We start from the raw sequence: 19,937 nt of genomic DNA, 5'->3' as shown, positions 1-19,937 counted from the left end.
AGTATATATATTGAGAGAGAGAGAGAGAGAGAGAGAGAGAGAGAGAGATCCCTTAACATAAATATTCTGTCTTTCAAAGAATTACTCACTCTGGACCCCAGTTGCAATAAAATACAACTTAATTAGCATTTCCTTTATATAGATCTCCATTTGCAGCTACTTTAAACTAAGCCTGATGATGATAGAGTGCAGTATGGTGTCAGGGCACAAACATCTGTCATGCTGCAACCCATGTTTAACTGTTTGTCAGTACAACAAGCAATTTGACCCTTGACCCTTCATGATCCGATTGGAGACTAGACGATTTGTCTCTTCGACAATCCATGAGAACGGCACATCATCCAGTCTTCACACAGCAGTTTAAAGTCAAGAGGGTGATAAAATATTTGAACAGTCATGATTTATAATTAAGCAATAAAGAAGTCGTGTTATTGTGCTAATAGCTTTTACTATAGCTTTTTGTAATATCTGGTAAATCACACAAGCGTGGCACAGTCCTAAACTTTGCCTGATTTGTCAGGCGCACAATCCAAGAAAGAGACAAGCTGTCTCTTAAACACATTCTCTCACCCACACAGAGCTGTCCTCTTTGTCTCCCTATCGCTCACTGAAAAGGTCTGTGTCTCAATCCCTCGCTGAGTCGCCCACTCTTCCATATCTTCTAATCTGAAAGCACGAATTCCCCTTCAGTGCCATATATAGTGCACACTCAGTAGGGAGCACGAAGGGTGAAATGAAACCTGAAGGCAGGAACAGCTGAGTTCCTTGTACTGTGGCTGAGTCAGGTCCCTTGTTCCCCCCGCCTCCCACCCCCCGATTTTACCTGCTGCTTCAGCCCAGGTACACTACATTACACTGCTGAGAGAGAGATTTTTACAGTCCCACATGCTGACATAGCAGTTTGAATCCTTCAGTTTGTATTTCTCAGGGGTTCCTATTTTCAGGCCTGCATCTATAGAGAAAAGAGGTAGGCAATGTATCAGATATTTGCAATGGTTTTACTGGTGATGTAAAACACAGCAACATTGTGAATATTACAATCAGGCATTCTTGCGCTTTTTTATTTGGCTATTAAAGGGATAGTTCAGCCAACTAACTACTCACCCTCATGTTGTTCCAAACCCGTAAGACTTTCGTTCATCTTTGGAACACAAATTAAGATATTTCCGATGAAATCTGAGAGCTTTCTGACCCTGCATAGACAACAATGCAACTGACAAGGCTCAGAAAGGTAGTAAGGACATTGTTAAAATAGTCCATGTGACATCAGTGGTTCAACAGTAATTTTATGAAGCTACGAGAATACTTAAAAAAATAAAATAAATTTATTCAACAATTTCTTCTCTTCTGTGTCAGTCTTGTGGCGTTTTAAATCAAAATGTTATAGTATTGTATGTAGTAAAATAAATGCATTACCATGTTGTTATATTGCTGCATAACAATGAAAATTAATAAATATTCTTCCTTTTGTTTATTATGTGAAAAGTGTGTAGAAAATATTGAACATTTTAACTAGATTCAGTGTTTTAATTTTCACATTAAACATTTGAATCTGCTTGACTACAACGGCTGATTGGTTGCAACTATGGATTTTATGATTTAAAAAATAAACATTACTCCACATCATTTTCAGACATCAAATGTCATTAAAAGGAATAAAAGGTACTATATCACCCACCCCAATACAGAAGGTCTATATACTCAGCTTTGAAAATATATCTCCTGAAAACATATGTATATATTTCTGGACTGATAGCTTTCTTATATAGTTTCAGCATATTAACATACAGCCATCAAAGCAGAATTTCACTGAAAAGGTTATCGACTAAGCCTTTAAGGCTGATTTATACTTCTGCGTCGGACCTACGCCGTTGCCTTTACACCGTAGGCTATGCGGCAGTTTTCGTTTATACTTCTGCGTCGTTGTCCGCGTCAACATACAGTACGCATGCAAACCGCTAGTCAGCAGTGTCCACGGGCATGTTGCTGGTGTAACCCACAGTACCACGGCAAAAGCCGATGAAGAAAATATATTAAAGTGCACATAAACACACACAAAACTCAAGTACATATGGAGGGAGGGGTTCTTGCAGACCAATCACAGCTCTTGCGGTCTGCGTAGAATTGACGCGCTGTTAGATTTTTGGAGAGGTGCACGTCAGGCTACGGCGTATGGGTGTGCGTCTATGCGTAAGCTACAGCGTAGGTCCGACGCAGAAGTATAAATCAGCCTTAAGAGAGCTGTTGACAAGCATGGCTGTGGACCAATCAGCAGAGGCATGACTAAGCTAGGCGGGGATTGTTTGGACCAATCAGTGAGTGTGGTCCCCTTCTCCTCCCTATCCTCAGCAGTCTCTGGGAGACTGCGTTTCCTCTTTATCACTGTGCCCTACAGACAGTCCCTCTCATCCCCCTCTCTCTCTCTCTCGTTCTCTCCATCTCTCTCTCGCCCTGCCTACCTCCCTCCATTCCTGTATGAATCAGATTCCAGCTGTCACCTGCCGAGGCATCCATTCTTACACTCAACTAAAGGGGGAAAGAGAAAGAGAGACGGATGATGATGGGAATGGTTGAACAGAGTATAAGGGAAAGAAGCAAGGACAAGAGGAATTGGGGCATATCATCAGTGTGTGTGTTTGTATAAGTATGTATTTGTATTTTTGTGCTTGTGGCTTTGTGTGCTTTATATGTGGGAGTGCTAAACATAGGGAGTGGCGTGGATATTTAAGGCAGCAAAAGAAAGAAAAGAGAGAGGTGGAAATATATAAATACTAAAGAAGGACTAAAGAAGAGCTATATATGGAAGTCTGTTTGGGCTTTATAGTGTCTAATGAGACACTCATCATACTGATGGTCCCCATTCATTTCATAAAGCCATGTTTAAAGTGCTCTTTTGCAGTAGCTTCAATGTATTTCATGTGGTTATTTTGTATCTTTCATACACAACTGTAGTCTGACATGAAAAGCTCCAGATCATAGCCAAATCTTAAAATTAGAGATCATAAATACAGTCAGGGTGGAGAATGATCTCTACTATGAATCAGAAACATACCACATAACCAGCGTAGGCTGATTCCTGAACGAATAACTCAAATTAATTGGTTCTTTTTAGTAAATCAGAAACATAAAATGTAACCAATGTAGTCTGATTCCCAAACGAATGACTCGGAGTTGTTTTTTTTTGTGTGAAAAAACAAAACAAAAGAAACAAAGAAACAAATGAACAAAAACATACAGAGCAAGCAGTTTTGTTTGATTCCTGAATAAAGGAGTTGGTTCTTTTTAGCAAATCAATACCATACAACACAACCAGTGTAGTCTGATTCCCAACAAATGACTACAATACTTTTTTCTTTTTAGTGAAAGAAACAATTTTATGAATTAAATTAAAATTAAAGTAAATTAAATGATGTAGCCTCATTAACTGTTTATTTATTTATTTTTTTTAAGTTTTGTTTAATATATAGTTAAGGCCAATTATTAGACTGTATTTATGCCACTTCTACAAAGATGTCATTAAAACATCTGTCTATGCCGCTTTGTTAATGGAACTGTTAAAGAATCAGAATCACATTACTTCCTCATTCCCATCCCTAGCAAAGTGCTCACTAACACCGAGAAAGAAAGAAACTATAAATTTAAATGTGCAAAGGGTTTCAGTCTAGTAGAGTGTGTTTGGTTTTACAAAGACCTTGTGTCACTGATACCTTTGGTTGGCTGCAGAAGCAACACCAACGGCTCATTGAGCTTTAATCAGTTCCAGCACGGCACAATGTTGCCCTCCAGGAGAGATATTACAATGGTTTTGTACCCATATGATCTTCTGCATGGTGACTTTCAGACATTAGATGCTGCTGCTTTGTTGCCTGTGCTTTTAAAAAGTCCTTGAGGTTCCGCATTCTCGTTTAGAGTCAAATTTCTGCCTCTATTCGAAGGTCAATATTAGACTGGCTATAATGTCAATAGATAACAGCGTAATTAGAACTTGTGCTGTACTGATAATGGCCTTGTTCTCTAGACATACATTGAATCTCTTTTAGTGACATTTGGAATGCAAACCACCAACCAGGAACTGCATGAAAATTTGCCTGAATAGGGACGAGAGAACTGCAGTTGAACTCTAGAATAGAGCCATTCCTTCTTTTCCATCGTTTAATCCTCTCCAAACTCTAGTGTTCAACTTTATTTTATCTTCACATATGAATAGTTTATTTCAGGTAAAACATAAGGAATTTGAATTGGTACTGACATTCTCTTCAGCCGTTGTAGCATTTAATGAGTTGTTGTAATAGGACACCAGTTCTGGTAACCACACGGCCTCCCTCTCCCACAGGGTTAAATGTACCTGTGGATGCCAGCTTTTCCCTGTGTCAGCTGTGCTGCTGTCAGGCCTCTTTGAGGTAAATGTCACCTGAGGCACATGCAAAGAGACACATGACACAAGCAGCACCTGACAGTCAGCAAAGCACCTGCCTGCCAGAGCTACTCCACTTGTGTGTTGTCAGGCACAGTTTTTGTTTCTTAACTCTTCTTAAATAATTAAAGCACTGTATTAAACTCAAAAATTACACACCATCTGAATATTTAACACGTTTTTGGAATATAACAAACATATTTACCTTAAAGGTTAAGTATGTTACTGCTGCACTAAACATTAGTGAAATTACAAAACTGAATTACAAAAATAATGTCTGTTTTCAAACAGGTTTCCCAAACACTCCCCCATTTGCCATTATGGCTTAAAGGAGTCATGAACTGCCTTTGTTTTTTTTATTTTTGTACTGTTATCAAGATTTTGACATCAAAAAACATAATTTAGAAGTAATAAGCTATTTTCTGTCCTGTTTTTAACCCCCCCTCATCAGAACGATTTTGAATAGGCGTGGCGGATTGTAGACTCGGAAGTAAATGCCCACTGCTATGATTGGCTAATAGTTGTGTATGTTTGACAGCGTACATTCCTCATAGATGGACGCTGCTGATTAAGGTCAAAAACACATAAATAACTCAATAGGCTAAATATCAAACAATTTGTAAGAAGAGACAAAGCAATAGTGACCACGTAATGAAAACAGTTGTGTAGTGCGACATTACTGTCGAATCCAATATAGTCGGCACAGCACAGTCTTTTAGTTTCAATCTTTCTGAAAATCCCACATCGAATTGTACCTTGTTTGTAAACAAATCTGCGGTAAAATGAAGTGAACAAAGGACCAAGTTCTTACTGACGTGGTCTGGATCTTCATTAAAAATAAAGTTAATCCACTCTTTCCTAACTTGGGATCAGAAGGAAGGCAATGCAAAGACTGCTTTTCCACATTTTGGCAATGCAGCATCTTCTTGTCTTCACAGCCATCTTAATTGTTTTGTTTTCTGCATAGACCTGCGTTTGCCTCTCTCATTATTTACACTACATGCAGGAATCGGTGGGCGGGGCTAAACAGGCAGTGATGTTGAAGCAGGTGTTGATCTTCTTCTGCGGAGGTGGTGCTTATCCACACTACTACAACATAGAATAGAACATTCCAAAAGCTGTCGTTTTGGCAGACTGCCTTCAATATAAACTGTTTTTAGTCTAACAAGAAAGTTTTGAGTTCTGAAACTTACAGGATGTTTTTATAGTACAATGACCTTTTATATGTCAAAAGATCAAGGGTATTTTGGTTTCTCAGTTCATGACCCCTTTAGTATCAGATAGCCACGCCCAAAACTAACTCCACTGGATGAGCCACTGTTGCTGGTCTGGATGCTCAGAGTAATCAACCTATCATTGCGTAATTTGTTGAGAACAATACTATGTGACAATAGTCAATGGAAACTAAAAACATTAACCCAAAAATGGCTGGATTCAAAATCACACCGAAAATCGAAGTAAAAGACTGAATTACAGGCTGAATTTCATCAAAGCAGCTTATAATGTAAGTAAGTAGTGTGTATAGACCCCACGTGCCTGTCAACAGCATCTAGGTATGCTCCTGAGGAGACAGTGTATGCATGGTGTCCTGCATGGGGGGGATCTCCTGCCAGACCTGAATCAGGCCATTAGTGAGCTCCTGGACAGTCTGTGGTGCTACTTGGCTGCTTCGAATGCTCCAATACATAACATCCCAGAGGCTCTCAACTGGATTCAGGTTTGGGGATTGTGAGGGCCAGTCAATGGCATCAATGTCTTCTTCATCCAGAAGCTACCTATACTCTCTGGCCAGATAGGTAATTAAGCCCATTTTAAAATAAAATATAACTAAATACAAAATAGGGATGCACCGATGTATCGGCCGCCGATATTTATCGGCTGATTTTTCCTCAATTTACAACCATCGGCATATCGGCTATATAAGGAAAAAGGCCGATATAACAAACCGATGGTTTATTAATTAACTGCATGAAGGCACTGAGCTGTATAATGTCTGTTGCATAATCCAAGCGCTGCTGTCTGCACTTTAATGCTAATCAAATAACAAAAGATCGCACACTATTCTTGACTAAATAACTTTTGTAACTTTCATAAGTGTAGCGGACCTCATCTGAATGATGACTAAAACTTTACTGATGTTTTATTAAGTTTATTGCGTCCTTTTTCACTCCAAAAAAATCACCATAAGAGCTAAACAAAACACAGCACGAGAAGTGCACATTAAACTCTCTCTTCTCAGTTGCATTGATCAACATACAGCAAATTACACAAAACACTTATTACAACTAACAGTTAACAAATGTATACATATCTCATGCCTTTTCGGAGTGTGTTTAATAAACTGACAAACTTTAAATCCGAAGAACTGCGTGCTTTCATTACCCATAGCTGCTCCATAGACTAGAAAACCCGTCAAAATAAGAGTCCCGCCTTGGTAATGGAGATCTCATACATATTTAAACTTACAAAAAATATTAAAATGTAAACAAAAACAAATTAGAAGATTAATCATAATAAAGTCTGTTACAATAAAGAAGGATTAATATGTATTTAATTTATACAGTGAAGTGTTATTTTACATTTGTTTACTTTATTTCTGTACCTGAAAACTGTTAAACCTACCTAAAAAGCACTGTTTATTTAACATGTATCTTTGTTCTGTTGTATTTATGTAGGCCTGCTGAATGTTAAATGGATCCAATCCATGTTCATTAGAAATTATTTGATGATGCAGCAACAAAACTGCTAGTATAATTTAATGCAGATGTTTTTGAACTTTGCTGATTTAAAACATGATCAAAATACTATCTGTTTTGATGCCAAAATTTCAAATAAGAGAGGAAGTGACAAATATCGGTATTGGTATCGGAATCGGCCAATAAGTGATTGTTAAAATCGGTATCGGTATCGGCCCCAAAAAATCCTATTGGTGCATCCCTAATACAAAACAGGATAAATTAGCTAGGATAAATTTATAAGGTAATTGGACCACGTTTTGTAATCAAAACGAAAATCGTATTTGTGAACAAGCAACAATACAAAACAAACATATGTAGGGCCCTATGAAATGTTTTTTCCCCCAAATTCCATTTTTTCCATTTAAAATTTTCTGGATTCTGCTTTTTTTCATACATTTTTTTTCTAGATCCCATTTTTATGGTTTTTAAATTTATTGAAAGCTTTAAAAAAAAAAAAAGCTTTTAGGGCCCCATGAAAGCCATTTTATTTTTTTTCCATACTTTTTTTTTTGTCCTCCACCAAATTCTGTTTTCCGTTTGAATTTTTCCAGATTTCAGAACATGCAGACTTCTTCTTAAAATCCGTACTGCAATTTAATTAATTGTACAGCCCTACTTTTGATTAATCTATCCAAAATTTGCTAAATTCTGCAACTTTCTGTGTTATACTGTAAATTCCATTTATTAGCTCATTAAATAATAACAATATATATTGTAATGTGTATATCTCAGCATTTCATATAATTTTTCTTATCATTGAGCTGGAAAAAGGAAATAAATTGGGCCTGATTTACCATAATTCACCCAACTACAATTTGAGATGAACTCACTCTACACTCTCCAAGATAATAAACCATTTTACCTCAAGGGACTGATTAATGAAAACATTGCTGCTGTGTAATGATCTGTTTACAGGACACTCTAATACAACCTGTTCTAGGGAGGCTCTGCCTTGCTCCCCTTGCTCGCGTCTGCCTTGCTTTCAGTGCTCCAACAATACTCCTCTGACTTCTATGGCACTATAGAAGAGCAGGTCACCGATGGGCACTGTGCCGAAGATTTCTGACACTCGGCCATGCCAGTGCGTTCTGTGTACAGAGCTATAGTGGCTGCCTGTGTTGTCAGATTTGCATGTGTTGTTCAGTGTGCATTGCGAGGGTATGTGGAATATAACACTACACACTCTGTGTCCTTCCCACCATATCCACGACATGCTCTATGCTTTGTCATGTGGTGGACATGGATGTATGGTCTGTGCCATAGTAACACCTGTAAACACTTCTGTAAGTGTAAATGTGTGTATATTAGCTGTGTGGGCAGGTCTTGCTTATTGACTGTGGTGCTGCAGTCTATAGTAAATGTGTGTGTGTGTGTGTATGTGTGTGTGTGTGGTGCATTAGAGTGTATGCTCAGTTTGGGTGTGGAAAAGCACTTTGTGTGTTTTCTTTGCTTTGTATCACGTGAGCTCTGAGCCAAACCTTGGACTCGAACTCTTTAAATAGAAAGCAACTGAGAAATTCTCATGCCTGCAAAAAAACGTGTCTGGTTATGTATTAACTAGAACAGTTTTAAAGATACTCTCTCATATGAGGGCTATAGTCTTCAGTTCATTAACCGAGACCATCAGAACTACTTTTTATTGTCTCTTTATTGATTTCTGTGGCAGATACTGTGTACTGTGTCAAAGTTGAAGCAAAGAAAGACACTGACCTACACCAGTCTCACTCACACATGCCTAGACAAAAGATGACCAATTCCATTCCACAAAAATTGAGGTTTTTTCAAAAATAAGCCGACTCTGATCTACCAAAGAGTAACAAAATCAGTGCTGGAGGTTAATTTTACTGGATATAGCCTATATCAAAGACTAAATCAATGGGAAATGGTGTGAAGTGACATACTTATTGAACAAACACTAATTTATTTCTCCAAAAAATAAACAATATTAATATACAGTGGTGTGAAAAAGTTTTTGCCCCCTTCCTGTTTTTTTAATTGTTTGCATATTTGTCACACTTAAAAGATTCGTTAATTGCAGTTCTTTCATGATTTAACAGGAGGGGGTAATTAATTTTTCACGTAGGGCCACAGAGGTTTGGACAGCTTTTTTCCCTTAATAAATGAAATCATCATTTAAAAACTGCATTTTGTATTTACTTGCATTATCTTTGTGTAATATTAAAATTTGTTTGATGATCTGAATCTTTTAAGTGTGACAAATATGCAAAAAATAAACAAAACAGGAAGGGGGCAAAAACCTTTTCACGGCACTGTATTTTCCAAACCATGTAAGGTGCGCTATAGATCACGGTGTTTAAATTCGGCATGAAACCGTCTTTTCTTCCCTACTGTAATGTACAGTACATCCAAATGAAATGGCTTCTTGAAATAGAAAACATGTAGGGTCGGATTTAATTTTGTCCATTGTAAATTGATTGGATTGTTGGATCGAACTGCTGATCTCGTGTGAGTGATGGAGGGGAGGGATTATTAAGAGGGGGAGGGGAAGTTATTGTTTTTGATTAAAGATTACAAGGGCATAAGAATTTTTATTTCGGTAACGCTTTAGTATAGGGACCGATTCTCACTATTAACTAGTTACTTATTAGCATGCCTATTATGAACATATTGGCTGTTTATTGGCAAAAGTCATAATGGTTTGTTAATAGCAAAATTGCGGGGAAAAAAAAGTAATGACAGCTTTTCTTCCATATTGTGAAGTACATTCTAGTTAAACAGATTATCGAAAAAACATATTGGCTGTTTATTGGCAAAAGTCATAATGGTTTGTTAATAGCAAAATTGCGGGAAAAAAAAGTAATGACAGCTTTTCTTCCATATTGTGAAGTACATTCTAGTTAAACAGATTATCGAAACGAAAAAATGTCAGGGTGTTGGTTCTATCAGTTGTTTGTTGATTGGATGGAGGCAGATCTGCATGTGACCATGCATCTGATTGTAAAAAAGAAGCAAGGTTTAAGCAGACTAAATAATTGAGTTGCGATACTTTGGTTAAACATTGCAAGATAAAAAAGTACCAAAAAATATTAAATGGGTGAATCGTTCACAATAAGATTAATAACATGGATTTGAAAAATCGATAGAATGAATTTCCATTTCATGCCAACTTTAGTATGATTCATTAACATATAATACCATATAGTGTACTGTAAGTTTATCGCTAACAGAAACACCATGAAGCAGAATAAGATTGGACATATTTCACAATTAATGATGTGTAGGACAAATTCATTGCCAATATTCATGCCTGCGTAGAGCTGCTGTTGAGCACAGAGTGAAATGAGTGTGTGCAGAGCCACAGATGAGCAAATATATTAAGCACACTTTCCTAGAATGTCCTGTCTCTCAAGTAATGCTGGGAAATTCAATTAATTACACTGAGTTGCTTCACTGGATGTTTCGATAAAAAATAAAAATGATTCACAGACTTCCCAACACTGCCTTAGAGTGAGGACATGGGAGAAAGCGACCTACTGATCGATGTCTACTTCTTCATCAACTAAATGCTAATCAAAACAAAAATGTACGTCAAATCTATTGCAAATAATAAAACAAAAGTTACTGCAATTGAATTACTTTTCTATTTAAAATAAAGAGTAATCCTCTACATATGGCTGTACAATTTGATAAAAACTGAGAATGTGATTTAAAGTGATAAAAAAAACCTGCAGGATTGCAGAGCTTGTTTATAGGGCTGAACAATTGGTGATTATATATCAATATGATTTCAAAAAATTTTTTTTATCGGGATTATAGTTATTGCTAAAAAATATAAATAAAAATGATATATTATTGTATTATTGTTAATAATAATAATTACAAAAGATTACTATTGTAATATTTTACTGTAAAATAAAAACTGAGTACTTAAGAAAAATATAATAATAATTGTTTAGAACAGAAGATAAAGAATCTTAAATCTTCAATTTCAAGCATTAAACATTCAAGCTTTTATTTTGGTGGAAAACTGCATGTGAAATCAGCCTGATAACCAGTAAGGGCATGAAAATAACAGCTCTTACCCAATACTTTGTAATACATATAAAATAATTTTTTTTAAAAAGTAACACACTACCCTCAAATTGTCAGTCCCGCTGTACTATATTTGAAAATTATGGCTTAACTAAATACAGGTATCGCTTCTCAAACTCTAAAAATGGTATTGGTTCATAATGTTTAACACATAAAAGGCTGGACAAATGACTCATGGTCACTAACCAGTGTGCAAGCAATGCAAAAAGTCCATGACCCCACTTTTACCACCATCCCCGTCCGACTCATTCTAATCGGTGGGAAAGGAATGCATACTATTACTTATTAATGGATCACTTAAAATTGTGGGTGACATTTGTGCATCCCATGAATGCAGGGTGTTGTCGTAAAAGGCAGGAGAGTGGCGTTGTGAAACTGTCAGGCATCTTTTGTAAAGTTTTTTGTAGCCTCAAGAGCAAAACTTCTGAATACAGAGTCTGTGTGAAAGAGATAGTAAAAACAGAAACCTTGTAACACACTAACATAAGTCACAGTTAGATAAGTACATAGTTTGTGATGTAATGGCATGTGCAAGTGCATGTGCATGTATGCATTTGGCAGATGTTCCAAAGTGACTTAAAAGGCTTTCAATGTAAATTTTTATGCGTGTTCTCTAGGAATTGACCCCATGACATTGTCGTTGCTAGTACCATTGTCTACAAATTGAGCTACTTAAAATAAAGACATATAACTAGCAATGCATCTGTCATTTGTGACAAATTAGTCACTCTACCCTGTACCCCGCTGACCCCGGTGCTTATAACCCACCACTGACCCTCTCTCCCCCTGTGCGAGTTCAGACCCTGGGGCTTTTCCAGGACACGTAGCCATACATATATACACATCCCTTAGTATTTTCTTGTCCCCTGTATCCATCTAAACTCTCATGGTCCAGACGCTCATTTTCTCATATCCACCCTCCCCCAGTCAGGCGAGTGACTCCTGTCATTGTCGAGGCATCTTTGTCTTGGATATGCCATAAAGGGGTCATTGTTGCTATTCTTCTGTGTTCCCAGCCTCTCTCTCATCCAGTCTATCTCTCCATAATTTATTTTCTCTACACCTGCTGGTAAAACACTATTTGATAAATCTAATTTTACACCTTTACAGGCAATTCACATGCTCAGATGGTATGGACATCACATGACTCACTAAACTGAACTCACTAAAATCAATATTACAGAACAGCCAAGTCAGGTAATCAAAAGTCCCCAAAAAAAAAAAAAAACCTCTAGTGAGTGTGCATACACAAAACGGTTTCCTAAGTGTTCTTAATAGATGTGTTAATGCCTTTTATGTCCACAGTTGGGTACTTAAACATGTCCTGTAATTGAGGTTTCAGTTGTCACGCACGCATGGTACACTAGTAAACTTAACTAGCTATTATGATGATATCTACATTGTCATAGACAGCAGAGTGGTCACAAGCTGATATAATGCTCATATATAAGCTGATATATATTACAATTATTTGAACAAGGACACAGTAAAACTATTAATATTGTTAAATACGATAATTTAAATGAATGGTTTTTATTATATTTGAACAGTTTTAATTATTTTAAAATGGTATTTATTTCTGTGATGACAAGGCTGATTTTTCAGCAGCTATTATTCCAGTCTTCAGTGTCAAATGATCTTTATTTGCCGATAATCTCAGAATTGTCTAATATCATCTGATTAATGTGTCTGATCATCTGATCTCATGTTAATGTTGAGTACCTATAGAGTAGTACTGCATCCTTCATATCACTGAAGAGTCTTTAGTTTTATCAGATTTATAAAAGACAGATGCAGCAAATGTACCGCTTCTCTACAGAAAACAGTCAAGCTGATGGAGGTGTGCCATGGGCGGAGCTAAAGAATCATGAGCACACAAAGCTTTTGCGTAACGATCGTCTGCAAGCTGCAACATTGATATAAATAAAACAGGAACAAAAGACTTAAATTTTATTTCATTTGTTTATAAAACATTTGTCACTGAAATGCCGCGAACAAACACTTGCACAACTCCGGAGAAACAAACTGCATCCGCTGTTCCCTTAATGCTGTTTTATTTGGGAAGCTGAACAAGGTTATCTTTCTCTCACAACCAAAAACACACTTTTTTTGGTGACACTGTTGATTTTGTGGTCTAAAAACAAAATGACATATCCTTCTCGAGCAAGTCCTGTGCAGTGCTGCCGATGACTTCCGTAACCCAAATGAAGTACGTTGATGGCCGCGCTCTTGCTCTCGCTCTGGGGTGCGTTTTCCAAAAGCAACTATGGTCACAAGTTCCGTCATTACCAATAGAGTTAAAGGGAACTAACGACCATAGTTAGCTAATAATGCTTTTGGGAAACGCACCTCTGGTTGATGTGTGCGCACGCTTTTCCGGGAGAATTTTTCCATTTATTACATCATACAGGGCTATATTCGAAAAAAACTTTCTGAAACTTATACGAACCCTGAAGGAGTGTATTTGGCAGAGAAATACTCCATACATCCAACTCGTTTTTTGAAACTTTGGCCATGTTTGCCATGAGAAGTCAACTCTTTAACAGTGTACATAAGTTAGGATGAATGAAATATCATTAGACCTCCCCTTTACGTTGAATACAAGTACTGAACGTGTGCCACCACAATTTGATAGCACCAGACAGTGTGCGTTAGCCATTTGCCATTTCTGTGTTCCAGTAAAGACCTGCCTGAGGAGTGTGTCAGGGGAAGGTGATCGGGGGTTTAGCGTTACTCTCAGCTGAGTCACCCTTCCAGTTGATCCCCATTTCTCTTTTGTTTTTGCCAGTGTGTGGGCCATTCTTTAATAACGGTAACTCAAGTCCAGTGTGAGCTCAGTTAACAACATGGACTGACCACCGACTTCAGCCTATCAACTCACACACACAGGGTGACATCACTTTAAAGGAGGTCACAGTAATCAGATTATCCTAGTTATTCAGATGCACTGACAACCAGCAAACCAAGTATGTTCAAATTAGCCCCCCAGGCAACGTGAGGGAGAGGCAGTTATTACAGTAATTTTGGTATGCTAATGTAAATGTCTTTGTCCCTGACTCTTCGTGTCATTGTTCTAATATGATACATTTACAAAGCACCATTGATTTACACCAATTGTGAGGGGCTACTTTAAATTTAAATATCAGAGTTAAATTTTGTGACAAATGCTGACGCTAGTAAGGGAATGCAGTTATTGGTGAGGTAAAAGGGTACCATACACACAATCCCACTATAGTGTGTCGTTGAGAGGGGACTGTACTGTGGGGGAGGGGGATGTCTAGGGTGCAATAGAGGGGAGCTGGGAAGAGGCTGGAGGGCTTGGAATCCGCCTCTGTTGCCACGGCAGCTGTGCCAATCTCCAAGTGCACCTACAGTTTGAAGAGGATACCTGAGCTCAGAGCCCCTGGATAATGAGAAGCAGTGAAACTCTAAACTCTGACAGCTAATGCTTTTACCCCTCCTGTGTCTACAGGGGCACGATAAACATGCATCCCATCTCTGGGAGAGGGAGCAGCACTGGGATGACTATTTTCATGGATTTGACAAGGACAGGGATTAGCAGACTTTGCTAAATCTTCTCTTGAGTGTCTGTCAAGCTCTGCTACTGCAAAAACTGCAAAAGCTGTACCCTTAGTATCTAGTGTGCAGTGTTCCTTTTCCCAAGTGCATCCATACTCATTCATTCAGCTACTCTCTTCTTTCTGCCCACAACAACTCCAACTGCGCTTAGCAGCAAATAGCACAAAGGACCAAAAATAGCCCAATGTTTTACAGAGCAGAGCAGCTCTCCTTAAGAAGAGGAAGCAATGCCACGACAAGAGGCTATAAGCAAGTCCACACACAGCATCTATTCCTTTTGTTCTGTCACTACAGTCGCCCCACCTGTGCAAAACCCATAATTCCCATTGCAAATTTGAGGATGCAGAATTATATATTTGATGCATTGCATTTATGTTGGGACTGTATCTGTCATGCTAGAAGTGTCCCAAAGGCATTTACCCTTAATCAGTATGTTGCTGCGTATGAATATGTGTTGGTGTTGAGTGCATCATAACATTCTGAGAAAAAAATGTGCAAATGTTGTACCTTTAGGGGTACAACAGCTTGTTGCTGGGGTTGTACCCTCAAAGGGACATCTTTGTATCCTTTTGAAACCTTAAAGGTTCATATTAGCATCTTAAGGGTTCATATTACTACTCAAAGATACTAATATGGACTTTTAGGCACAGATGAGGTGCAAAGTTGTTGCTTTAAGGGTACTGACCCAGTGACAAGTTCTTGTACCCCTAAAGGTACAATTTTTGCTGTGAAATATAAAGAAACATTACTCACTGTTGCTTGATTTGAGGTCTCGATGGATGATTGGCACAAAGGTCTGGTTGTGCAAGTAGTCCATTCCTGTCGCAATCTGCACTGCCCAATTCACCAGTACCCGAGGAGGCACCTTCTTCCCAGCAAGTGCCCGGTTAAGTGCCCCGCCACGGGCATATTCCATAACCAGGCAAAGATTTGGCTCTCGCAGGCAAACACCTCGGAGGGCAATGATGTTGCGGTGTTGGAGCATCCAGAAGAGTCTGGCCTCCTGCCTCACGTTCTCTGCCGTAGCACTGATGTCCTCATCTGGGTCCTGACGAGCTGCTTTAACAGCTACTTCCTCACCTCGCCACACACCCTTATACACCTTTCCAAAGCCTCCAGCACCGATCACCTCCTCCAAGCACAGCTCTGAGAAATCAATCTCCAGTGGCGACTCCCCACCGACCAGACCTCCCGGAGGCAACGCTGGATAGCTGGTGTCCCGTCGGGTCACATAATTACTAGGAAATATGCCCACCTTGTCCTGGATCTTGCCAGTCCACCAGCCCTCATCTCCAGACACTTTTGAGTCCTTGGAGAGCACCTCCAGTAGGTCGCCACGTCGCAAGGTCAACTCCTCGTCCGCTGTGGCCTCATAATCAAAGACAGCTGTCCAGTACGTGTTACTGCCTTCATGATGTTGAGGAAGATGGGAATCTGGGGAGTCCACTGAAGAGGAAAAAGTAGAGGAGTTCTGGCTGCTGCTGTTGTGTGTCAGGCAGGGTATTGAGTTTGCATTTGCTGAGAGGGCAGGGGGAACTCTGGGTCCACAGGAACCTCCCCTACTGGTACAAGGTAGCGGGGCAGCACTGCCACCACCTCCAGCTCCTACTCCACTCAGTCTCGTATATGGATCCATCACTGAGTGTTCAGGTCAGCGATGTGGTCTCAAAAGCTGGAGGAGGCCCTCTGTCAACTTGTGCACAATATCCATGCAGAGCCCATCTACTGAGTGCAGGCCTTCTTGATGAGGAACGAAATCAATAAGTAAAGCTTTTGCTGGGCTTCCACTGCACTGTCCTCACCAACTGCTTGGATTGTCCACAGCACACTTTGTGTGTGTCTTAACATTTATAGAGCCATTTTAGTCAGTCAGTATGTGCTAACAGCTATAATATGATGATGCTCTATAGTTCTATAGATTTATAGATGATGACACTGAAAAAGAGTTTTGCTAGAGAAACCAAAGTCCTTGAGATTAGGTGAGAATATCCAGTCCATCAAGGTGTGAGAATCTTATCTTTTTGGTTACTTGATGCAGCATTTGGCTTTTCCATCTGAATAATCATTGATGACACTGCTTGATTGGTTTCTCTTTTTAACAGCAGAATCCAGAAGTAAACAAATATTACTAAAGATAATACAGTAACTAGATGGGTCTTCTGATAATTTGCCTTACATCACACATCATCATGTTCTAGTAGGGGTTAGGTTCTACCTAAATAGCTTGCACTGGAATGTTGTCTTAACCTCTAATCCATGTAAAACTCTCATATTTGTAAACGTACCTCGATGTTAAACTTTTTTTGCAATGAATGTTAATGAATATTCATAGCCTTAAACACATGCATGCGCAGGCTTAAGCCTTAAGGCATCCTCAAACATTCAGCTCTGATTGGCTCACAGAGATGCACCAGCTCGCGATCTCAAAATATCCACAATTATTTGCACATTTGTGATATTCACTTTACGTGTCTCTTGTGTTGTATAAATTCGAAACATTGCGAACGCTATAAGACAGTTCAATGAAAGTGCGCGTCCATTTTAAGATGAGAATCACAACAGAGAGATGGCAGAGCCGTGGCTGTCATTAGCTTTAATCGACATACATAATGTACGCCACATATTTATCGCTTTGCACATCGGGAAAGGCATATATTCGGCGTATTAATATTTAATCGATAACGTTTCTATAGCCACTACAAGTCTACAGTTTGCAATTAAATCCACGTCATAAGCCAAAGCGACTGTCGGTTCGTGTTATTTCTATGAACCGCATGTGCAAGTGCTTACTTCGATCATTTCGTCCTCATTTTCCATAATTGTCATTTTAACAGTAGACATTTTATTTTCATAGAGCAGTTGAATCATCAAGCGGGAGTCAGATGCGTATATAAATAGAAATGTATGACAAGCTGAACAAAACTTCGGCTTGGTATTTGATTATTATGATACAGCGATATTGATATATTTCTATGAAGAATGAGAGTGATGCGGATGGCTTGCATAGAGGTGACTTTTATCCAGGTCGTAGCGATTAGGCGACGAAATTCTCCATAATATGTTTATGTTGCCCAAATAAAAGCCAACAAAAGATGTGTCCACCATCTTTACAATGACAATACTACTACTACTACTACTAATAATAATATTAATAACTATAATGGTAATAATAATATCCACCTAATTACTTTCTAGATTCTGCAACGACATTTATTTTAATCCAGAGATCAGTGGTAAAGTATGCGTTCCTCCAGCCAAATCAACCGGTTTTCTGAATTCGGATGTATGTTTGTGGTTGCCTGGATCGTTCACCGTACATCACAACATCCACACAGCTCGTCGCATGGGCGTATCATACCGCTGAAATATTGCCATTTGTTGTACACATCATCGAATTCCTCTGAAGGATGCTCTTGTAATCGTGCTCCCAGCTGGGTCAGTTGGTCAGCCTGTCGTTCATCTCAGCTTGAATCGTTTCTTCCTCTGTTTCCTTTCCCTGTGAGAAAGGCAATCTATGCCATGGACCGGACTGTCAACTCCTAAGGCTGACTTTGTATCCAAATACACCGGCTGGACTGGGGGTGGAAGACAGTAGGGCATTATGGGAAATGGAGTTTATAGTGTATGCAAAGTGCGTTTGACCGTATTAGGATCATTTTATATAAGATAACATACTTACTAACCACAATAAAGACAGTAACACTGCAACATATTGTTACATATTTTCTTTATTAGTGTTTTAAAATGTAATGGCAAAGCCTTATTTTCATCAGCCATTACTCCGGTTTTGAGTGTCACGTGATTCTTCAGAATTCTAATAGGCTGATTTGTTGCTCAATTCTAATTAATTAATATTGGCACTCAATTAGGCTATTAATTATGGTTCTTATTATTATCAGTGTTTTGATACTGAAAATTGCTGCAATATTTTTTGTGGACAACTTTTTCTATCGTCCATCTGAAACATAATTCCCCAAACGTTTAATGGTAGTAGGCCTATATCACGGTTTCCTCAAAAACAATAAGCAGCAAAAACTTTATATTATTGGCAACTTAATTGGAAGTCCTCTTTATTACCCTGAAACATAAAATGATGGATCTCTAATTTTTCATTAGGCAAAAATATCACTTTATAATCTTTATTGTCATATACCTGTCAGATGACTATGACAATAAAGATTATAAAGTGATATTCTGACTCAGGTAGATGGAAATGCAGTCCAGTGAAACAGCAGACCTGCACAACATGTACAATATTGAGAACAGCTTTGCTCCATTATGTCATACTGCCCTCTGGTGAGATTCTGGATCACATCAATGGCAGTTTTTCTTTTTGGCCTCTTGTAGTCAGTCATGCCATAAGGTCCTGTTCTCTTTAGTACACACTCTGTCTGCCATGATTAAGTTGATTTAGGTTGAGCTTTCAGGATAGAGGACATAAGATCCCAGTCCCATTTACCTGCTCTTTCCGCATCACTCTTTGGTCTTGTAATAACAGAATAGAGTCTGTGGAGCAATTCAAGAGATTCATGGCAGCAGATAATGACATAAATTCAGAGGATGCAGTTAGACGGTGATTTTAAAGCAAAAACAAAAAAAAAACTTGGTATAGACATCAACCATTGTTTTCTAGCACTGTACTCTATGCATTGGGTCTTTAACTATTTAAATGTGAAATTATGTGATAACCCGAGGACAAGGTTTGTTTTATTTTTTTTTATTTTTTTTATTTTTTTGTAATCAGTGTAATGTAAAGACATTTAAAACCTGTTGTATGGTGGTGAATAATGGCATCACACATTGCTCTCCTGTTTTCATGGACATGCAAATTCACTAGGCCGCTTTAAATATTTTTGCTTATGGAAATTCAGACACATTTTTAAGGCTGGTATATTTAAATGTGAATCTCCATTAAAATGGTTTCTGATCATTCAATTTTTTGTGTCAGAATCCACAAATATGGTGTCTCTTTTTCAAAGCATTAACTTTTTGTTGTGAGACCTATGTTTGTTGATCTATTCTCAAACATAAAACTAACTATAGCACAAAACTAGCTCTTTTAAAAACTTGCTGCACTTAATAAACAAGTCTTTTTTTTTCGGTTCATAGTTACAGTTCTAGACACATATCTGTTTCTATAATAAGATTCTGCA

The 19,937-nt window shown here is 38.3% G+C and overlaps 1 protein-coding gene across 1 annotated transcript in view; it reads right to left on the bottom strand.

Annotated features, from left to right (window-relative positions):
• The window catches only part of LOC107687363 (mitogen-activated protein kinase kinase kinase 10-like), a gene marked incomplete at its 3' end in the record, with an annotated part of 25,666 nt that extends 7,333 nt beyond the window's left edge, over window positions 1-18,333 (bottom strand). The window contains exon 1 of the mRNA XM_016484647.1: window positions 15,538-18,333. Within this exon, the coding sequence (XP_016340133.1) occupies window positions 15,538-16,420 (883 nt within the window). The remainder of the gene's footprint in view (window positions 1-15,537) is intronic.
• Window positions 18,334-19,937: the final 1,604 nt, after the last annotated feature.

Source organism: Sinocyclocheilus anshuiensis, unplaced genomic scaffold, assembly GCF_001515605.1.
Source record: "Sinocyclocheilus anshuiensis isolate Anshui unplaced genomic scaffold, SAMN03320099.WGS_v1.1 scaffold3378, whole genome shotgun sequence".
Taxonomy (NCBI): domain Eukaryota; kingdom Metazoa; phylum Chordata; class Actinopteri; order Cypriniformes; family Cyprinidae; genus Sinocyclocheilus; species Sinocyclocheilus anshuiensis.
The sequence above is the reverse complement of the archived record's forward strand: the minus strand, read 5'-3'. Positions and strand labels throughout refer to the sequence as shown.